General features: G+C 52.2%; 7 protein-coding genes across 7 annotated transcripts; 6 read left to right on the top strand and 1 right to left on the bottom strand.

The window, feature by feature from the left end:
• Positions 1–106: 106 nt before the first annotated feature.
• On the top strand, positions 107–2,329 carry BO85DRAFT_459605 (uncharacterized protein; the record flags this gene model as incomplete). Its single annotated transcript, XM_025661665.1, has 3 exons — positions 107–142; positions 224–487; positions 551–2,329. The coding sequence occupies 3 exons, from the start codon at positions 107–109 to the stop codon at positions 2,327–2,329; spliced, it is 2,079 nt and encodes a 692-aa protein (XP_025515498.1).
• Positions 2,330–2,580: 251 nt separating this feature from the next.
• BO85DRAFT_306415 (uncharacterized protein) lies at positions 2,581–4,277 on the top strand. The gene is made up of 2 exons (XM_025655378.1): positions 2,581–2,961; positions 3,094–4,277. Exons 1-2 carry the CDS (start codon positions 2,832–2,834, stop codon positions 3,936–3,938), a joined length of 975 nt encoding a protein of 324 aa, XP_025515497.1. The 5' UTR covers positions 2,581–2,831; the 3' UTR covers positions 3,939–4,277.
• A 251-nt stretch (positions 4,278–4,528) lies between these two features.
• Positions 4,529–6,397, top strand: BO85DRAFT_478034 (uncharacterized protein; the record flags this gene model as incomplete). The annotated part of the gene is made up of 2 exons (XM_025662866.1): positions 4,529–5,089; positions 5,147–6,397. The coding sequence occupies 2 exons, from the start codon at positions 4,529–4,531 to the stop codon at positions 6,239–6,241; spliced, it is 1,656 nt and encodes a 551-aa protein (XP_025515496.1). The 3' UTR covers positions 6,242–6,397.
• A 176-nt stretch (positions 6,398–6,573) lies between these two features.
• On the top strand, positions 6,574–8,007 carry pre2 (proteasome core particle subunit beta 5). Its single transcript, XM_025660190.1, has 6 exons — positions 6,574–6,779; positions 6,931–7,038; positions 7,093–7,248; positions 7,329–7,377; positions 7,428–7,537; positions 7,598–8,007. Exons 1-6 carry the CDS (start codon positions 6,648–6,650, stop codon positions 7,931–7,933), a joined length of 891 nt encoding a protein of 296 aa, XP_025515495.1. The 5' UTR covers positions 6,574–6,647; the 3' UTR covers positions 7,934–8,007.
• Positions 8,008–8,158: 151 nt separating this feature from the next.
• Positions 8,159–12,441, bottom strand: BO85DRAFT_397728 (DNA-directed RNA polymerase I core subunit RPA135). The gene is made up of 3 exons (XM_025657033.1): positions 11,735–12,441; positions 9,219–11,658; positions 8,159–9,153 (listed from the first exon to the last, which is right to left on the bottom strand). Exons 1-3 carry the CDS (start codon positions 12,233–12,235, stop codon positions 8,384–8,386), a joined length of 3,711 nt encoding a protein of 1,236 aa, XP_025515494.1. The 5' UTR covers positions 12,236–12,441; the 3' UTR covers positions 8,159–8,383.
• Positions 12,442–13,969: 1,528 nt separating this feature from the next.
• BO85DRAFT_488296 (ADP-ribosylation factor-like protein) lies at positions 13,970–14,921 on the top strand (the record flags this gene model as incomplete). The annotated part of the gene is made up of 6 exons (XM_025663520.1): positions 13,970–14,019; positions 14,149–14,221; positions 14,298–14,317; positions 14,388–14,450; positions 14,513–14,584; positions 14,648–14,921. 6 exons carry the CDS (start codon positions 13,970–13,972, stop codon positions 14,919–14,921), a joined length of 552 nt encoding a protein of 183 aa, XP_025515493.1.
• A 3,566-nt stretch (positions 14,922–18,487) lies between these two features.
• On the top strand, positions 18,488–19,140 carry BO85DRAFT_488295 (resistance to Congo red protein; the record flags this gene model as incomplete). The annotated part of the gene is made up of 3 exons (XM_025663519.1): positions 18,488–18,516; positions 18,646–18,759; positions 18,825–19,140. 3 exons carry the CDS (start codon positions 18,488–18,490, stop codon positions 19,138–19,140), a joined length of 459 nt encoding a protein of 152 aa, XP_025515492.1.
• Between the last annotated feature and the right edge of the window lie 1,168 nt (positions 19,141–20,308).

Raw genomic sequence — 20,308 nt, 5'->3', positions numbered from 1 at the left:
TTCATCACCGGATGCGCTTCGAAGTTTCCATCCGCTAAACATCCCGCGTGCTAGGCGACCACCTTGATACCCATCTTCCCTAGTCCTTTCACGGTCTTTAATCATCATGGACGACCCAGCGAGCCGTGTTCCCGCGCAGTTGGTAGGTCATCCAACTGAGACGTGCTGCTGCATAGTTAGAATGTCCGATTGCTAACCAGCGGCGCTTTCACTCGCTCCTTAGCTGCCGCACATGCATCTGGTGTCGCGGCACCGTTATCCCCTTATGCATATGATGCCCACCGACACTGTCGTCGAATACCTGCTCTCCGCGCCCAAGATCGTCCGGGAGTCGCAACCGATGCATTGGACGTTCCTCGATGGCCCGCAGGACGGTTCTGTCATGCTCACCTGGCAGCCATTGAACCAGCTGGGAACCAACTTTGCTAGCGACGGTTATGTCTGGGCCGACGTCGAACAAGCGTTCACCTTCGAAGCTCGCGGCTACGTATGCGCATCCTGACCCTCTCTCCTACGTTGACGCGCTGATGGCTGACACGGAATGCTCCAGCTGGTGGAGATGTGGCTGCATCGCAGTGGTTATCACCCACCAAACGAGACCCTGGCTATCCACTGCCGCAGACGTTACCGACTTCTGCCGTCGAAGGTCCCTAACCCGAACGTTCCTCCGCCTGACCCTTCCCTGTGGATTGTTCACTACTCGAGAGGTCCTCCCACCGACCACATCCCCGCGAACCGGATCCCCGTCATGCCTCCAGTCCAGAACATGCTGGCTCAACGGAGGTTCCTCCAGAGCCAAGGCCAACTCGCGCGCAAGGACTTCATGTTACACGATCGCAACAACTGGCCAGCCATCAACTTCCCTCCGCAGATGGCTCCGCAAGGCTTCCCTCAGGTTCCTGGCGCATACCCGAGTGCCATGGTAGGACGCCAGCAGTTCTACCCCCCACCAGGCCCCGGTGTGCCGCCTCCGGCCGCTGCCACACCCGCCAAGGCCGCCCGCGGGCATCGCGCTTCATCTGCTGCAGTCAACGCTGCCACAGCCGACTTTGCCCTTGAAGATGAAGACGTCTCGACTGGGGATGCTATGGACTTGCTTACTCCGCGCGAGATCAGCAAGATGAGATACCAGCAACACCACGAGTGGATGGAGGAGATCTTCGCCTCACCGTATGCTATCAACCAGATCACTCCGGTCTCATTGGGCCTGGGCCGGAAAGGAGAGCTGGAGTCGTTGACGGCGGGATTCTTCGATGCACCCGTTGGACCTGCCAATGGAGAGACGAAGGATGCCAACGCGTCAAGTCAAGCCGCAGAGAAGATGGAGCCTGCTAAGGCAGAGGAATTCGCTGACCGTGTCGCTAAGAAGGTCGCTGACATGACAGCTGAAATTGAGAAGCTGAAGAAGCGTCATGCGCGTCGTATGGAGAAGTTTAACCGCACCTCGCTGTTGAAGGACGCAGAACTCCGGCTCCGGGAAGCCGCAACAGACCCTGCAGAGACTGGCACAGAGACATGGAGGTTGGAAGGTCGTGTTGTGATGCCTTCGGAAGAAGATGACTCACAGGCTCCTCAAGTAGAGAACCCGGCCAAGTACAAGGTTGACGACATCGTACGGGAGGTGGAGAAATCGTGGCAACGACAGATCGTACCGGAGCCCAAGATCTCTTGCGTGCAGAAAGGTGGTCTGCTGGAAAAGATTGAGTCTGAGCAGAAACCCGAACCCCAAGCGGAAGGTGATATTGATATGGAGAACGCCGACAGCCACTTCCTTGACCAACTGGGCTCACCCTCTGCCGCTGGGGCCATTCCTGCTTCTTCCACCACCCAAGAACCAGCAGCAACGACAGCCGCACCCGCCGTTCCTCCCACAACCAGTGTACCTTCTGGAGGCGTACCCGTGCCACCGCAGCCACAGCCCACCGCCGACGCTACGCAGCAGGGTACGTCTCTCGATATCGACATGGATATGGGCGACGGACAGGCGACGAACACGGCCGCTGGGGAAACAGGCGACTGGGTGATGGTCAACGACGAGAAGAAGGATCAGCCTGCTGGCGGTGATAGCTCCCTACCGGGCATCAGCACCCCGGGTAGTGGCATCCAAGGCCTGACACCCGGCAACGGAGGGAGTGCCGGGGACTCTGCGCTGGACGGGGCCAACTTCGATTTCACGAATATGGATAGCGCAGGCGATGCGCTCGCAGCGTACACCGAGCAGAATGAAGGGCTGGATCTCCCGGACCTGGAGAACTCGGCGTTTGGTGATGCATTCCACGCATCGGATAATGAGAACACCCATCACCACGATGCGGACGACATGGCTTAGGATTGCTGATCGCTGGGTTTCGGGAATTCCTTGGGGGTGGGGACACGGTGTTTGCGGTGCTCTTGTAACCAATAATTGGCGCTGGGTTTGCTTTGCTTGAGCCCTTTCCGTGTAGAGAGAGGGGTTGTGAATGAGATTGCTCCAATACCTATTAAGCAGCATTGTTAATCCTTGTATACTAAAGTAGGTGGTGTCCGATCTCGGAGGTATGAGGAGTTAACCATCTGCACGTCAAAGCTGATTCTGCGCCTTGACTAGGTCGTAGCTCAGATCAAGGCTTTGTACCGACCATGCAGGGCCGATGGAGAAGTCACCAGACCAACTTAGCAACATCATGTACATTGTCCTAACCCATACTTATCCCACTTCCACTTCCACTCCCTCCACCTTCATCCCCATCTTTATCTCTGTCTCCCGGAACCATTCCAAAAACCTCGCTGCACACCCATGACAAAAGTTCATGTAGAAACTAGCACCACCGCAGATATGATGCGCCCACCCGATGTCCAATAACCCTCATATCATCCGCCTAAGTGACGCTATCACCGGGCCCGACCATCCGCATGACAGGTTACCCCGGTCAAGTGATTCCCGCATGGCTATCAAATGTACAATGTATATAGAAAACATGGGTATCTCCCTCCGAGTCTTTCTCTTTTGCTCTCTTTTTGGAATGACTTTACTCTGTGTTATCTACAACAATGATACCTACTAGTTACAATTTACATTTCCCCAAGAATTAAGGCCTATCGATATCCTACCAGCTATACTATACATACTATACACTCAATCCACACTTCTCCATCCAAATCCTACACCACAAATCCAAAGAAGAGGAAGAAGAAGAAGCAAAAAGAGAAGAATGTGCCTCCCACCCCTCTCCGACTCCCTCTCCCTCCCCAAACTCCTCAATCTAAACCTCGACTCTTCCTCCTCCCGATCCTCCTCTCCCTCACCACCACCGCGATTCCACGATCGCCATCACCACCACCATAGTAGCCACCACCACCACTTCCGCAGACGACGAAGATCCAACAGCTCATGCAGCACCTGCAGCGACACCACCAGCTCCAGCTCCACTACGACCTCCATCTCCATCCGCCCCCCACCGCGAAGCTACCACCCCCCTCAACCGTCTCGCAAGCCTCCGCCTCCACCTGCTCCTCGAGAGCGGGAGCGAGATACTTACCGAACAAGTCGGAGTAAGGTTCGAGATGTCGAGGAGACGTTCATCCCGCTGCCGCCAGCAAGGCCTGTCAGGATTGCGAGGCCGTGGCCGCGGCCGAGATTACCGCCCCCGCCCCCGCCGGTGGTGATTGATGTTAGAGAGAGAGAGAGGGAGTTCTGTCGGTTGCCGGATGTGGAGGCGGAGGAGGTGGAGTGTGTGGGGGTTTTTGAGCCTGAGGAGGAGCGGGAGAGGGTGGAGGAGTGGGTGGTTATGAGGGAGAGAGGGGGGTGGAGGAGACCTAGTGGTGGTGGTATTGTTAGTAGGGAACGGGGGAGGTGGAAGGAGGAGGTAGTTGAGGATGAGGAAGTGGATGAGGAGGTGGATAGAAGGGAGGAGGATAGTAGGAGGAAGGTGAGGGTTGAGTATATTCGGGCTCGATAGTGGAGCGGTGCTGTGTTTGTGGTGTTTTGGCTCAAGTATATAGATTCGTTTTGCATATGCGGTTCTTTTCTCAGATATCATGACTCTTGCTTGGCTTCCTCTAGGGGCAGTCTTGTCGCTCCATGAGATACTCGGTACACTTCACGTCTACTGTATAGAGTTCAACGAGCAACTAACTTCCCTCTCCCATGGAACCATCGCGATGCATCATGGCTGGGCTGTACTGCAACCGGCCGATGACCTCAATGCCCATCCGTGTCCTCCGCATGACGTCACGGTCTTTGTCCAGAGGGTTCTTCTTGTTCAGATGCAAGAAATAATTAAACCATTGATCAATGCAATTTATCCCTCGTGCCCCACAGAATTGATCTATCAATGAACCGATCGTGGGTTGACTGGTATAGCTACTGCAACTAATTGTCGATCATCGGATAGGATCTGCCATCCGTCCGTTCCAGAAGAACGTATCATTCGAGGAAGGTGCAATCCTTTCTCTATCATTGTTAGCTCGTCGTACCTGTTTTAAACTACCTTGTGTTACATTGAATTGTGAGAGTTGGCACCGTGGATAACCTAGTTAGTTCGCAATCATGTATATCGCTCCCGTCTCTCCAGGCACATTATATTGTGATACTGACCGGCTTAGGAATCGCAACCTCTCCCACAGAAGGAGAAGCTCATTGACTGCTCGTCCTCGGTTCCGCTTCTCTACGCTGCGCGGCTTTCAGCAGCCCGAGCTGAGCAAGAAGCTGAACCAGGTCATCAAGAACGAGAATGCTGCTATTGGTGCTCATGAGAAGGCTAGTCGCGAGCGCGTGTCTATTGCATCCCAGCTGTCCGAATGGGGTGAATGGACTGAAGACGATGCTGTCGCCGATATCACCGACAAGTTTGCTGTCCTGATGGCCGAGATTGGCGAACAGGAGGATACCTTCGCTCAGTATCTCGAGGAATACCGCATTGTGCTGAAGCAAATTCGCGACACGGAGAACTCGGTCCAGCCGTCCCGCGACCAGCGGGCCAAGATTGCAGATGAGATCCAGAGACTCAAGTGGAAGGAGCCACATAGCCATAAGATCGATACCCTGGAACAGGAATTGGTCAGGGCGGAGGCTCAGAGTCTCGTTGCTGAGGCGCAGTTGACTAATGTGGTAAGTATTGAGGTCAATGCAGCATGCAATATCGCAGAAGCTAAAGTTCGAGTTTAGACCAGGTCGAAGCTCAAGGAGGCATTAGACATCCACACTGCTGCCGTCATTGAGCGAAACGAGAAACAGATCTTGCTTGCTCGTCATGCGCGCCGCGTACTGGAACAGCTGGACGACACCCCGGTCGTTCCTGGTGACTCCCCACGCGAGTACGATCGCACATCTTCTACGAGGCAGATCCTCGAGGAGGCTGAGAATGATCTCCGTTCTTGGGAGAGCACCACTGTGCCTATCCAGAGTGCGGCAGGGGAGCTCCCGGACAGTACCCTTTTGCCAACTGCCGCCCGTAGAGCTACCAATGGCCGCGCATCATATGCGGCTGACACAGCCGTCTCGGACTCTGTGCGGGACGTCAATGGTTCTGCGGAACCTTCTTATGGCAATGGCGCTGGTCATGAGAGATATACAAACGGCACTGGTGTGGAGCAATATGCCAATGGTACAGGCCAGGAGCGATACGTTAATGGCTCTGGCCAAGAACGATATGTCAACGGCACTGGCCAGGAAAGATATGTCAATGGGAACGCTGCGGAGCGACAAGTCAATGGAAGTGGCCGGGAGCAGTATACTAATAGTACCACCACAGGGGCCTATGCCAATGGAGGCAATGCGCGATATGTCGAGGGAGTCGCGCCGGAAGAGTATGTGGATCGAAGTGCGACAGAAGAATATGCTGGCCGTTCTCAGGAGCAGAGCGCCACCGGTGTGACTGAAGAGCAATATAGCAGCCGTGCTCAAGAGCCAGTCGCCGCCAGTGCTGGCGAGGAGCGATACCCTGGTCGCCCTCTAGGACAGGTTTTCACTAGCGCTGCCGATGAGCGGTATGCCACCGGTGGCACAGAGGGGCCATCAGTCTCCGCTGTTGAGGAGCAGATCACTCCTACTGCTGCACAGGACATATACTCCAGCCAGACAGGCCGAGATCAGGTGGCAGATGGATCTGTCCGGGAGGAAACTCTGAAAACAGAGGAGGAAGAGGGAGTGCGACGAGCACCAGATCCACGCCTCTCATACACTTCACGGGGCTCCGAAGCTCCGCAAATAATCAGCCCAGTCCCGGTGCAGGCTCCTCATCCTGTGGCAGTCCCCATCTGAGCTGAGGACTGGGGGTAGTGTATTGGGTTCTAGCTGTGCTCGTTATCTGTAATTGTAGTTCTAGTACGTACAGTATTTGGTTTATATGTATAGCCGCTCTAAAAATGGGAGCCCTGACACAATACCGTCAACAGGGTGGCTGTTATTGTAACTAGTTGAGCAAATATGAAGTTAAATGCAAAGTAACTACATAGTAACCAGACAATTGGTGGAGGCTCATCACGTGATCCAGGCGGCCAGCGTGACGCGGACGCCGGCTTGGGAGCTCCAAAGCATCATCTCAGAGCTCCGAGCTGCACCCGCCATCGCCATCTCCCTCTTCCATCTTCCCTCTCGCACCCAACATTATCCTCCAGAATATCTCTCCTCGTTGCTTCCTTGAATCTACCAACACATCTTGCACAACATGGATAAATTGGTCGCTCAATACTCCCGCCCGCCGCATCAGAATGAGTTCTACTCAGAGCAAGAGCAGCGGGACCTCACAGAGAGCCTTCCTCCGCTCTCTCTGAAGTTTAACCTGCCTCCTGTTGATAACGTGAGATATACACCTTGTGAAGCTGCTTGTCTGGGATCAGGTTGTGGAAAAAGTCACAGCTACCTTAGATTGGGCTGACCACCGGACCGACACTCCTACATGCCTCTTACCAATCGCGGAACCAGTGGCTGACATCTTTCTGTATCTCCAGTCTAGAGCCTTCCTCCGTGCTATGACCGATGACCACTCGAATCCCAGCTGCCCCATCAAACTTGCCCATGGAACGACGACACTGGCCTTCCGATTCCAGGGCGGAATTGTATGCCGTCATCACTGCCTCCGCCACGTCTCGCACTGACCATCGTTCTCCTAGATCGTCGCTACGGATTCGAGAGCTACTGCTGGAAACTGGATTGCGAGTCAGACAGTCAAGAAGGTTATCCCGGTTTCGCGGTTGAGCCGCGGGGAGGACAAGCCGTCAAATGAGCCCACTCCCGGCCTTTTGGGCACCATGGCCGGAGGTGCTGCGGTATGTGCTATCCTTGTGGAGAAATTCGTGCTCTATGTTAGGGTTATGAACTAGTATGAATAGCTGATGACCGGTCATAGGATTGCCAATACTGGTTGAGATATCTGAGCCAGCAATGCACACTTCACGGCAAGTTCAATTATCCACTGTTTCCAAGAATTTCATTAACATCAAGACAGAAATCCGTCACAAGCGCCGCATCACTGTCGCCGCTGCGTCGAAGATTCTCGCCAACCTGACATATGCCTACAAGGGAATGGGTCTGAGCATGGGAACGATGTTAGCAGGAGTACGTGGACCCTTCATATAAACATGATGCATCGATGCCCAATCTAACTCACGACTATAGATGACGCCCCAAGAAGGACCCGCTCTCTACTACATCGACTCAGACGGCACCCGACTCCCCGGAAACCTGTTCTGTGTCGGATCCGGTCAGACCTTCGCATATGGTGTGCTTGACGCCAACTACCACTACGACTTGACTGAGGAGGAGGCCCTCGAGCTCGGCCGCAGAAGTATCCTTGCTGCCATGCACCGTGACGCGTACTCTGGTGGTTTCATCAACCTGTACCATGTCAAGGAAGAGGGATGGGTGCACCACGGCTTCAACGACATGAACCCGATATTCTGGAAGACGAAGCTGGAGAAGGGCGAGTTCTCGAATGTCACGTCGGAGTTGTAAGCGCGGGAAGTGCTGATGGGTTCTGTATGGTGGATATGATACTCTTATTTTAGGCCTAAGATATTTATTATGTGACGCTCCTTGATACAGTAATCTCAAGAGTAGTCTTGCAACCATGCCAGAAAGCACCGAGACCAGTACTACCGACATCAATGCAAGCCACCAGTCAAAGGTAACCCTGTAATTGCTAAGCAAACAGAGCCATCTATCCCATAAGAACCAAATGAAAAAGATCATAGTTATATGAAAAAAGAAAATAGATACATAATGCATACATAACATACATACATCCCCAAGAAGCCAAACATCAAGCAACTTCATAGCGTAGAAAACAAAATCAGTGCTGAAAATGCGCCCCCATTCTAACAACGAACAAAAAAGAAGGTTTGCTTTTTATATCATCATCCCCCAACACACACAGATAAAAATAAAAATATAGATATATGCACCCTAATTATCCACCCAGAACTTCATGCGAATACCCATAGCCGCCAACTCAACATCCAAGTATCTCAACACACCGGGCACCGCCACAACGGTAACATTATCACCACCAACATAGCGACGACCATCACCATCCTCCCAGACATCCGCGCGGGAATCCTCAAAGACAGCCTCCCTAGCACAACGGCGACAACGAACAATACTCGGCGCTCCGCTAATAGCGTTCGCGCCAGAATGCTGATTCGAAGCGGCCTTCGCAGCGGCAATACGAGCCTTGCTTGATCCAGCTGAGGACACAGCCACCTGGGTGGAGAGGAAGGAGCCGCAGTCGCGACAGATCCAGGAGCGGGTAGCATCGGAGCAGTTCATGAGACGGTCCTGAAGGATGTGGGCGGCGCCGTGGGCGATGAGGGAATCGCGCTCCATTTCTCCGACACGGATACCACCTCCCTTGGCACGACCCTTGACGGGTTGGCCGGTCAGTTGGTTGACGGGACCGGTGGTACGCACTTGGAACTTGTCGTTCACCATGTGACGGAGACGTTGGTAGTGGACGACACCGATGAAGATGTCGGCGGCGAATTCCTTGCCCGTGATGCCGCTGTACAGGGGCTCGTTGCCGAAGTAGTTGTATCCGGCTTTGCGGAGCTGGTGGCCGAAGTAGTCGGCCGCGGTGTTTTCTTCGGAGAATTGGAAGGGCGTGGAGTCTTGGGGATGGCCGTGCAGGGCACCGGCTTTGCCGGCCATGGATTCGATCATTTGGGCGATGGTCATTCCTGGTGACGATTAGTGGGGATGAGTTTGGGGAGGCTTGGATTGGGGAGGAGGAAGGCTGGCTTACGAGAGGGGAAAGCGTGAGGGTTGATGATCAGATCGGGCTGGATACCACTCTCGGAGAAGGGCATGTCCACGGCGGGCCAGAGCTGAGAGCAAACACCCTTTTGACCGTGACGAGACGAGAACTTGTCACCGATGATGGGCTTACGGGGAATGCGGTACTTGACGCTGAGGGCCTGGCCGGGCTCGACTCCGGATTCCGCACCCAGGATGCGCACGCTGTCGATGTATCCTTCTTCGGCGTCCTTGTACTTGACGAAGTGGGTAATTCCGTCAACGTTGACGTAGGAGTCGGAGGCGGCATCATAGCGCACGGTGTGCCAGGCGGCGACGAGACTGCCCTCCTTCACGCGGGCACCGATGTGCGGGAGACCGTCTTCGTCCAAAGTGGCACGCCAGTCAGCGCGAATCTCACCTCCTGGGGCGAAACCGAAGAGCTTGGTGACCTCGCGTCTGGACTTGCCGCGGCGAGAGTCCTTCTCGTCGAGGGAGTGGATCTTGGTCTTGTAGATCGTACCGTAACCGAAGCCACGCTCGTGGGAGGATTTGTTGATAATCATAGCGTCGTCCATGTCGTAACCGGTGTAGGAGATAATAGCAACAACGGCGTTGGTTCCGTTAGGGAAGTTGTCCAGACCGTACGCGTTGTAGAGAGGGGGGCGCACAATGGGTGTCTGACCCGTCTGCAGTCGGTAAAGCTTGTTGTCTGTACGATATTGGATGGCGGTACCGGGTGTACCCATCGTTTGTTTGCTCATCTGGCACTGGTACATGTTACGAGGCGACTGGTTCTGGTCGGAGAAAGGTGTCATGTTGGCAACGATAGAGAGGATGTTGGTTGGGGTGAACTCGATGTGCGTCGACACGCCGGAGATGAGATCCTGAGGCAAGCATGCAATCTCCATGAAGGGCTGTTCGAAGGGACCAACGTAGTCCAGCTTGTCGAGTCCAAGGTGCTTGACGGGGCGGTACATTCTGGCGGCTTGCGAGAACATGTAGATACCAGGGTACTGACCACCGTTGGTGTTGGGAATGTAACCAATTTCCAGCTCGCGCGGGATCTTGTCAGAGCCCATGACCTTCCAGCGTCGCAGGGTGTTCGCGATCGCAGAAGCCTGTTTCGGTGAGCAGTAACCGATGATTCTACCATCAAGCTGGACGGTGACGCTTTCGGTCACAGAGACAGACGAGTCGGAGCGCACACCAAGCTGAACCAGCGCCTTCGGGATGTGAGTGGTGTCCACGTCGCTAGTGGCAATCAAGCACTTGTGCGCAAGATGGTTAAGCAGACCACAGGGCGAACCATCAGGAGTGTGTACAGGGCAGAAGAAACCCCAACTCTCGGGAAGCAGCTTACGGACGGTTGTCGTCTTCAGCTGGGCGAAGAAACTACCTCTGTGAATCATGCGGAAGTGACTGATGAAACGGTAGAAGTTGATCTTTTCCGCCATGACCGTGTAACCGGACGGTTGCTGCAAGTCGAGACCAGTAGGACTGACGAGGTTACCCGTAGACAGGAAGTACTCCAGTGCACCACCGATGTTCTCGTTCGAGCGCTTGACGACCTTGGCCAGAAAATCCCTTTCAAAGGCCGGATCGGTGAACGTGGCACCGGCATTGCGGTTGGACCAATCCCTGAGGATTGGCTGGAAGGACCTCACCCATTCCTCGAGTCTTTCCTTCAAGATCATTCCGTAGAGGAATCCACCAAGCAGGATCTCCTGGTTGGAAACAGCATCCGGGTTGTCAGGAGCGCAGTCGCCAGCAACCAGAGCATAGAGCTTTCGGATCATGAACAGGAGCATCTTGAACTTGTCGTAGTCCTGGTTCTCGGTGACGTTCTGGTTCCCAAGATGAGGCAGAACGACCTTGCGGAGGAACTCGGTACCAGCATCCTCGTTGGACATGTCTGCAGGCACACCGAGGACGGGTCTGAACTTCTCTCCGAGGTAGGCCCGGCAAGCAGCGCGACTGTGTGTGTTGTATGCCTTGTAAACCCGCAGAAGCAGCTCGACACGGTCAGTCACGAAGGTGTTCTTGATTCCCTCGGAAGAAGCGCTGCCAACGATGCCCTCGAAGATTTCGCGATCGTTCGTCTCCACCAAGGCCTTGAGGATCATCATCACCGGGACGAGATACTCGGCCTTGCGCCACGAGAAACGGAAAGTCAGGTTACCGTCGGTAAGGTAGTGAAGGACGTTGGTCTGCGACGTCTGATCCGGCCGCACCGAACGTATTTGAACACCATACTTGGTGTAGGTGTGTCCACGGCGAACGAAGGAACCACGAACAATCGCCATGGGGTAGTTGCGCTTTCCAACGACCAACATTCGAATGAGCTTCTCATTACCGTTGACAATGAAATACCCACCCAATTCCTCCGACTCTTCCTTGTGCTCAACAAGTTCATTAGGCGTGGCCTTTTCCAGATGGCAGCGGTTGGTCTGGAAAATCACGCAACGTTAGACAAGAGGTTTTTCCCTGCATACTCAATCCAACTGCTAGTGTAATCGCACTCACCCTCAACATAATGGGAACCTGACCCAATTCTCTGACCGACTCCATCCAATCGCCATTGTTGACGCGCCATTCAAGCCTGGCGCGGAGCTTTCCACGGTACGTCGCATGGCGTTCTCTGCATTCCGAGGGGTAGATGTTGCGGTTGCGGGAAGTGAACTTGTTCGACGGAGGCAGGGCCGGCTTCTCGAGGAAAACCTCGCTGACACGGACATGCAGCTTGTTCCGCTTGGGCGCCTTGCGCCCCTCTGCCTGCCGCGCCTTCTTTTGTTCGGGAGTCTCGGCTTCACCGTCGATGAAGGTCTTGGTGCCAATATCCTTCAGGGCCGCCTCCAGCGTCTTGGGGCCGTCGAAGAGCGCATTGAAAGAATCGACATGCGGCCGGATGGCAGCCGCCAAGGCCGGGTATGCGGTCTGGTCCTTGGGAGGGTTGCGGAAAAGCTTCTCCCGTCTCAGGACGTCGTAATTGACCGACCAGTTCGTGTCTGTCGCCGCGGGGGCCATGGTGAATTATCTCTAGTCGTCGTAGCCGGGAGGTCGAATGAGGCGGGAAAAGTTCGATCGAACTTCCGTATCCGTAGTTTCCGAAGCACCGGGATGAAGATAGGTGCTATTAAGCGGGCCCAATGCTCATTCCCTTGGTATAAGGGATCGCGAGAGCCACGAGGGAGGTAGAGGAGAGGAGATGCGACTCGCACAGAGAGCCGGAGTGCTGGTCTGGAGAGCAACGAACCTCCTCGTCGCTCGACGGGGAAATTTTTCGAGGTGGATCCGGCGGACAGATATCATCACGTGGAGATAGTGTAGTATATGCCTGAGGCATACATAGCAGATAGAGTCAATTACATAATCTATGCATACGTCACGGGACAGACGCACGGGACAGGGAAGAACCGCCTTAGGCAACAAGGCAAACCCGGAATGCGTCAGTCCCAGCTTAACTCAATTAATCACTCAGTAATGCAACTACTAATTAACTGAGTTATCGGAGAAAAATCTGCCTGTTCTCAAGGGTGGATACGTAGTTTCCAAACTTCCATTATTATCCTGAACTACTACTACTACCTTATTGACCGCGCGCATTTACTCTTCCGGGGAGGAAGATAAAATTAATATTTGGTGATAAGGCGGGTCGACAGGGAGGCAGACAATTGGAGATACTACGAACTAGTCCGGTAGTTACTAGTATCAATCCGCCGGCGACAGATTACCTGGGCTAAGCCGCGACTATTGGCTGCCATTTGAAAGCGCAGCTGTTAATAATATCATCATTGCTGCTCGGGGACTGTCTCTCCATTTCCCGGTTTGTCGATAATTAATGACTTCCTCGTGCGACTGAGAGCCACCGGTTCCCACTCCAGTGAGCAACTAACCGTGACTAGTTGGTCCTTTTGATCCCTCTTTACAGATTCCCGGAATATACGAGTGATTGACACGGGACCTGGGCATTAAACTAACTACTCCGAGTAGCTAGTCTAATTAATTAGTTAGTTAATTACTGGATGCTGAGTCCGGACACAGACAACCAAACCCAGCCAAAAAAAAATCACTGACAGGGACCGGGCAGGACTAGACTACTAGGCGCTTCCCTCCAGCGCGCGGCGGCGCAAAAGCGAACGGTCATGCGTGCCCATAGATCGGACCAGCTCTAGTTTCACCGCAAAGCAAAGAGACATCAGAAGAAGAAATATTCTTTTCTGGCTGCTGCCATCACTAGGGATTAGGGAACAACCAACCCGACCCTGGGGAAAATTGCCGCCTTTCTTTTTTCGCGCCGCTTCGACCTCACCCTCTCACCTTCTTTTCCTGCTCAGCTGCTGCTCGGACGTGGGAAACTTGCTACGACCGCCGCCTCTTTTTTCGAATCCACCCGCCCATTATTTCCCAGCACACCGGTTACCTACCACCTACTATTTTCCACTTCGCATCTTTCCATCCAACACTACAACCCACATCTAATCCTCTGCTTTTCCCTGCCCGGGAAAGAGAAGGCTCTGTTGCTCTCCCTTTTCAGCAATCCACTCCACCCCCACTTAACCTTACAAAATCCCTCTGCCCAGGAAGTGTCGATATATTTCTCCCACCCGTCGTCGATCGCCCACCAGCCGAGACAAGCAGTGCGCGCCCTTTCGACCTGCTTCCACAAAGTCAAGCCTTCCCCCTACTTAAACTATCCCGTCACCCTCGTTGCTCTGATCGCGCAAACGACACAAGGCGCAAACCCTTTCGATAATCAACATGGCGGGTATCTTTCGCACGATCTATGACTGGCTCCTGAGGATGTTCTGGTAAGTGGGCCGCTGTCCCAATAAGTAATCGCTTTTTCTCCGGGAATGGTCCCCCCTCTTCGGCCCGTCCCCGCAGATAAGGAATCATTCCATTTGCTAAGTGCCATTATGATATATTCGCACCCGCAGGGCGACGGAGATGGATGTCACCATGATTGGTCTCCAGAATGCAGGAAAGTCTTCGTTGTTACGTGTGCTTGCGGTATGTCTTTCCCCCCAACGGCGATTGAACGCATCTTCCCGTGTTATCGGTCCTCGGCGCTAATCCCGCAGTATAGGGCGGCGAGTTCACTGTAGAGTAAGTCTCCATCCTGTAGGGCCTGGCCTGACAGAGCGACACTTGATTGTCCAGCTAAACCTCATTTCAGTTCTATTCCCACGATCGGGTTCAACACGAAACGAGTTCAAAAGGGACATGTGACTCTCAAATGGTATGGTACCCCAGTAGGGAGCTTCGAGATGCCTGTGCGTGATGTATCTAATGTCCATCCAGCTGGGATCTAGGTGGACAGCCACGGTTTCGACCGATGTGGGAGCGATACTGTCGTGGAGTGAATGCGATCGTGTAAGTGCTCAACTTTGTCTGGAACATGTATTGGTATCCTGGCAGCGCTAACTGCCCGACCAGATACATTGTGGATGCAGCAGATCGGGCTGCCTTACCCGTAGCCAAAGAGGAGTTGCACGAGCTGATGAACAAAGAGACGCTCAACGGGATCCCGCTGTTGGTTCTTGGGAACAAGTCCGACCTTCCGGAGAAGCTGTCGGTCGACGATCTGATCCACGAGATGGACCTGAAATCCATCACTCATCGCGAAGTGAGCTGCTATGGGATTAGCGCTAAAGAGGAGACGAACCTCGATGCTGTTCTGCATTGGTTAATCGCTCGAGCCAGTCGATGAACGACGTGTCGTCAGCGACTCCGCTTGAGAACCACTGGGGGATCAATCCCTCAGACCCTCCTCTCCTTCTTTCCTTGATCCCATCCACGAGATGGAATCTCTTGTAGACTGCAAAAACCATGCGGCTCGCAGCCCCGATGTAATGATGTGAACGACGTGAACCAGACACACATTGAGCTTCAGCGTAACATTCGTCCGATCTTCAGCACCTCACCCCTGTCATGGAGTCACTTGGTTTGGTTTTCAAGCAATGATGTCAGTTTCAATGTACTTCTGTGTATTTTATGTTCCTCAGGCTGTCCTTCATAGTGGAAAAAAAGAACCTGAACCATGTGGGTTGCGGACTTTGGTAAGAAGAAGAGAAAAAGAACTGCATAGTTAGCAAGTAGCTCGACGATCGAGAATTGAAGCGCGCGCGCGAGAGAGAAAGAGAGAGATGTAAGAGAGCAAGAGTCCGGGAGAAATCAATCAATGCCCAATAAGCACATGACCACCAACCAGTCCAATGTAGCTAAGTAGCTTGCAAGCAAATACTAGCTAAGTGAACGAAAACTCAGCACCAAAGTCCGGAAGGGATATCCAGACAGGAAAGATGAAAGTGAGAGGAAAGAAAGAGACAAAGAGACGCGGGCAAACATGAATTATTTGAGGGCGCAAAGAAAAGGAAAAATAAATCCCAAGCAGGATGGCCAACAGGGCCACACACAGACCAACTGATGCGTTGGCAATGCAGATGCGCAGACGGGAACTAATCAAGCCTCCCCAGCAAATCCCACCCCGCCAAACAACTTGTACTTCCCCCCTCCTCCTCTTTTCCCTCCCCGGAGCATCTGCGAAGGTTTATGGCTGGTGCGCTTGCTTGCTTGCTTGCTTTCTTTTCCTTCCGAAATGGGGCCTAGTTGTTGAGTTCTATGTGTGGTTCATGACTGGTTATATGCCGGTTTAGTTTACAGAGTGGTATGGAGTACTCTGTTTGCTTACTTGTTCTCGGTGTATTTGTTGACTGCTAGGTGAGGGATTGATGGACGAGGTTGAGGAGGATGCTACTAATTCCTAGGTACTTGCCTTATGAAATAAGTAGCTGCGCAGTTACGTATAGATCAGCTGTCTTTGCTGGTATGTGTACAGTAAGTAGTACTTTTGAGTTGAAGTATGTGACTTGCAGCGAGGCGTGGCCAATGTATCTGTCTATCTGCACCGTACTATCTATCTATTCTCGGTGCTCTATGGCTGGCGTTTATTACCTCAGGAAGTATCTAGCCTATACACAAATCTGTAAGTAGTCCAGCCTGAGCAACTCAGTCCTTATTTGTAATTTGATTAGTAGTAACTGTCATTCCTTAAATTAAGCTCAGGTGTATTTGTCTGATCTAAATGAATACACGAATTAGCAAAGCAGCCTATATCTATCTACGGAATACCTATCTGGTATAGACTGCACTGAGAGAACTAGTAGTAATCAACCCCCGCCATAAACCTGAAACACGAGCTATCTAGGTAGTAGGCCGAATTAGGGCCGAAGATTGAGTGGGCTGGCTTTGTCTGTCTCCGTTCACATCCAGCCTCCATTCATATCATACAAGATAAGCATTAATTAAGAGAGGTGCAGCAGGCTATTATGATAGCAGGCTAGTTGTATATAATGCATCTCGCTTAAGTATCGGTTTGAAACTGGCTATGTCTGTGACCATGCTAGTGTGTTGAATATGCTACTCTACTGTCGTCGAGTTGCCCATTTTGGACAACATACGGAGTACTTTAGGATGAATGCATTCGTATATGCTCGCAGCAACGGAGTAAGCAAGAAAGTAGGTATGACATGGCTTACTGTACCTCTTTTACGTGAGATAAGAGCATTGACAAAGAAATCTCAAATCAAGGGCCGGAAAAGGCAATCCGGACACGCGGCGGAGTGCTCCGTAGAGACATGAGACTGGATAGAATTTCTTCCGGATACTACTTTTGCCTCTAGGCAAAACAATAATGCAATATGAGGATTGAGATCGAGGCCAGGTCATGGGTACAGCGATTATTACTTGGTTACTGATCTATTGCATGCTAACTGCAAAGTACAAGCGGTCAAGCGGATGATGATGGTGGTTATGCTGCTGCTGCTGCTACTGCTGGTGGTGTTGTTCGTAAAACTCGTGGCTGTGACGTGAGTCTTTAGGTTAGTGAGCATGGACTGGATCGTGCCGAGGCACCACATATCTGCCGACCGTTCAACAATAATGATGATAGGTGCTCTGGTAGCGGACCCAAGATTGAACAAGCACACAGTAAATATGTCTTGGTTGACTTGACTTCTCGGAAAAAGTGAGGAGAAAAGACACGACAAGACGTGGTTAAGAGTGGCCCCAACTCAAAAAAAAAGATGGATGAGTGGATGAAAGAGGCACGCGATGAGAGGAGGAGGTTGAATAATTGGCAAGTTGAGAACAGGCACCCGAATTTTGGAGAGACAGCAGTGGGCGGATAGGATAATCGACTAGTCTAGTGCCGGTCGTTGCAGTCACAGGCTCCACCGAATGCGATCCGAGGTCTTAGATATCCTCGCGCTTTTTGACACTCTTAGTTTAGTGGCTGGTTAAAGTCGTGTCAATCAATATGAGGTCTCGTCAGGCAGGAACGGTGGATGAACGCGGTATGTAGATCTAACTGATTCATGAACCATTCATTTACATATCATTATCATTCACCGTCGGAATTCGGAAGCAGACAAACTAGGTATTTTTTTTTTTTTTTATTATTATCAAACTTTTAGTCCCCTCTCTTCTATTACTATGTAAAAAGTCTGGTTCACTGCTACCATTTGATGTGTCGAGTGGCTACTTGGAAATGGACTACGTACGACACTTTGCCAGCTGTGGGGGTGGGAAGGGCAAAGAATACTACTTACTACGTCAAATACTGCCGAAAGTTGACTTTTGGGAATGACTTACTACTACGCGGAGTCTTAGTCTGCTTAAAGATTCTTCAACGGAAATGGTTGGATCTGTCTAGTCCAACTAAAACTAAGTATTAGGCCACCATCATTCATGTTTGAAAACATAAGACAAGACTAGTCAAAGAATTAATTTTTTTTTTTTTTTCTCAAATTCACTAATTTTCATAATTAATAAATCATTTCTTTTCCATCTCCCCTTCCTTCCGATCACCTCACCAACAAACAACAAGTAGAAGTTTATTCATCGTTCCCGGGTGTTTGCCCAGCCACTGAGCCACACTGGCACCGGCTTTTCCAGCCCTACCTTACCCAATCGCCGGCCAGTCCCCATAATAACTTACCCGTGCAGTTCCTTTCGCTTTGCTGCTGCCTTCAGACGCCCAGAAGAACTTCACTGCTTCTTCCCTTTCCCCCCCTACCTTCCTCCTGTCTGAATCCCTTCCTCGCCCTGAAGGAGTTACTGAAACTTTGCGATTCTCCTCTCACCGGTTTTGTCTATATTGACCTGCCGCCGCATACTTTCTTTTCCACTTCGCTCTAGACTTACCGTTCCCTGTACCGGCCTGATCGACGTCATCTTCCGCGCCTCCCAGGCCTCCGATACAGAGGTGCAGCCACCATGGGTGTTCTACTTCGACGTCGAGACTGGTATGTTTATGACTGGCTTATCTGCCTGATCATCCCTGGTTGGAGCGCTTTCTAGGCTGCTTCAATCATGAATGGCCTTTAGTGCTGTTGTTGTACATTAGTTCGGGGTGGCTGACCGTCTCTTTCTAGCTATCCCACCGTCAATGGCGAAGTGTGCGATGGCAGCACTTGGTATGATTGGGGTCGTTGGATCGCGTTCGCAGTCATTGTCGCTGTGGCGCTAATCATCTTCTTTCTCTTCGCGTATGCATCTCATCTTCCTGGTCTAGGATCCTGCCACTGTGATTGGAGACTAACAAGTTCGGTAGATGCTACAACGCCCGCCGTCGGCGCAGACAAGGGCTCCGACCTCACCCCGGCACTGCATGGCTTGCCGGCCCTCCTCCGACCTTCCAACAGTCTCAGCAACAAGCACAGCAACAAGGTCAACGACCATACTACGCAGACCCTTACTACCAACAACAACCGCCGCCCCAATACACCCCTCATCCGCAAGCTTATGGTTACTTTGGAGGCCAGCAGACGGGAATCGAGCTACAACAACCGCCGAACGCATACCACGGTGGCGAACGGGTGTACCAGCCACCACCGGGTCCTCCTCCCGAGGGGGCTTCCAAGGTGTAACGCTCCGACCAGTACTCCGTGAAACGACTTCTCTCTCCTCCTCCTCTCTGTCTCCAGATACCCGATCCAAGGGGGTTCCTTGCGATCGACTATTATGTAATTACCCAGGCGTCTATTCGATGATCAATTATTGGGATATGTCGCTCTCTGCGTCTCATAGCGTTCTGTGCTAGGAGGGATACCAGGGGCCAACGTGTGACGGGTTTATGAGTTTCTTTGTGCCTATTTATTTAAAACTCCATGGTACTCGTACTATAATGACTTATCGGGGTAGTATTTTTTATGCTCTATGATTATGGCGCCAGCATCTCTTTTATCGTTTCAATTTTTTTCTCCCCTCTCTCTCTTTTGTTCTTATCTGTGTCTCTTCCACCCTCGGCTGTGTGATATATGAGGTGAAAGCAACCGACACCAACCAACGTGAATAGCTTACTACTGCAAAGTGCAATGTTAATGTTATGGAAGAGTTCCGCAGGATGATGTTTTGTCATCCAACGGTGGACCCGTCTGTCAAAAGCGAGGGCTGCCGATATCTGCCTGTTCTGTGCGAACTCGTATCCTGTTCGTTGGGTCGAACCCGCGCCTAATCGAAACTAGTCTGTGAAGGGCGAACGGGAGGGTGGGAAGCGATCAGTGATTATCCTTTCCCCTGGACGACCTGTTGGGATACCCCTTCCCTTGGCGGCGTTCAAGTAACTGATAAGTAGCAGAGTAGCAGATAGTACTCCGTAGATAAGTGATATTATATCTCTGTCGTATTGTTCGGAGAATATCTAGACAGGGTCCCCCGAAACTAATTGGAATACAGTGGGTTGTTGTAGTACTTCGGGAGGCTGAGTGTCTGTCCCAAGAAACGCATCCATGTATACCACCATGCTGGGGTGGGCACCGCGACTGCCAATGAGAATGGGCAGCATGCTGGAACAGCAGAAAGGAAGAGGAAAAAAGGCCATGCGATGGGAGAGATCGACAGCAGTGGAGAGGGTCCGGCGAGGCAGGAAACGGGCGGTTTCATCTGCTGGTTAGCTGGGTTCGAAACAGATTAACCCTCCCTGACCCGGTCAGACACTGGTATTACACCCGATCCAGTAGTGAGATTATATGTGTATAGCAGTGTAAATACAGTCGCTCGCCTGAATTCAATTGCGATGGGCGGGCAGCAAAAACT

Source organism: Aspergillus piperis, assembly GCF_003184755.1.
Source record: "Aspergillus piperis CBS 112811 unplaced genomic scaffold BO85scaffold_9, whole genome shotgun sequence".
Lineage (NCBI taxonomy): Eukaryota > Fungi > Ascomycota > Eurotiomycetes > Eurotiales > Aspergillaceae > Aspergillus > Aspergillus piperis.
The sequence above is the reverse complement of the archived record's forward strand: the minus strand, read 5'-3'. Positions and strand labels throughout refer to the sequence as shown.

Coding starts and splice junctions, on each gene's coding strand:
- BO85DRAFT_397728 (XM_025657033.1), bottom strand. CDS start 12,235: ATGGCCCCCGCGGCGACAGACACGAACTGGTCGGTCAATTACGACGTC. Junction 11,659..11,734: donor AGGTTCCCATTATGTTGAGG/GTGAGTGCGATT, acceptor GTGATTTTCCAG/ACCAACCGCTGCCATCTGGA. Junction 9,154..9,218: donor CCCTCACGCTTTCCCCTCTC/GTAAGCCAGCCT, acceptor AATCGTCACCAG/GAATGACCATCGCCCAAATG.
- pre2 (XM_025660190.1), top strand. CDS start 6,648: ATGGATAAATTGGTCGCTCAATACTCCCGCCCGCCGCATCAGAATGAG. Junction 7,249..7,328: donor CCATGGCCGGAGGTGCTGCG/GTATGTGCTATC, acceptor GACCGGTCATAG/GATTGCCAATACTGGTTGAG. Junction 7,538..7,597: donor TGGGAACGATGTTAGCAGGA/GTACGTGGACCC, acceptor TCACGACTATAG/ATGACGCCCCAAGAAGGACC.
- BO85DRAFT_306415 (XM_025655378.1), top strand. CDS start 2,832: ATGTCCAATAACCCTCATATCATCCGCCTAAGTGACGCTATCACCGGG. Junction 2,962..3,093: donor AATGTATATAGAAAACATGG/GTATCTCCCTCC, acceptor ATATCCTACCAG/CTATACTATACATACTATAC.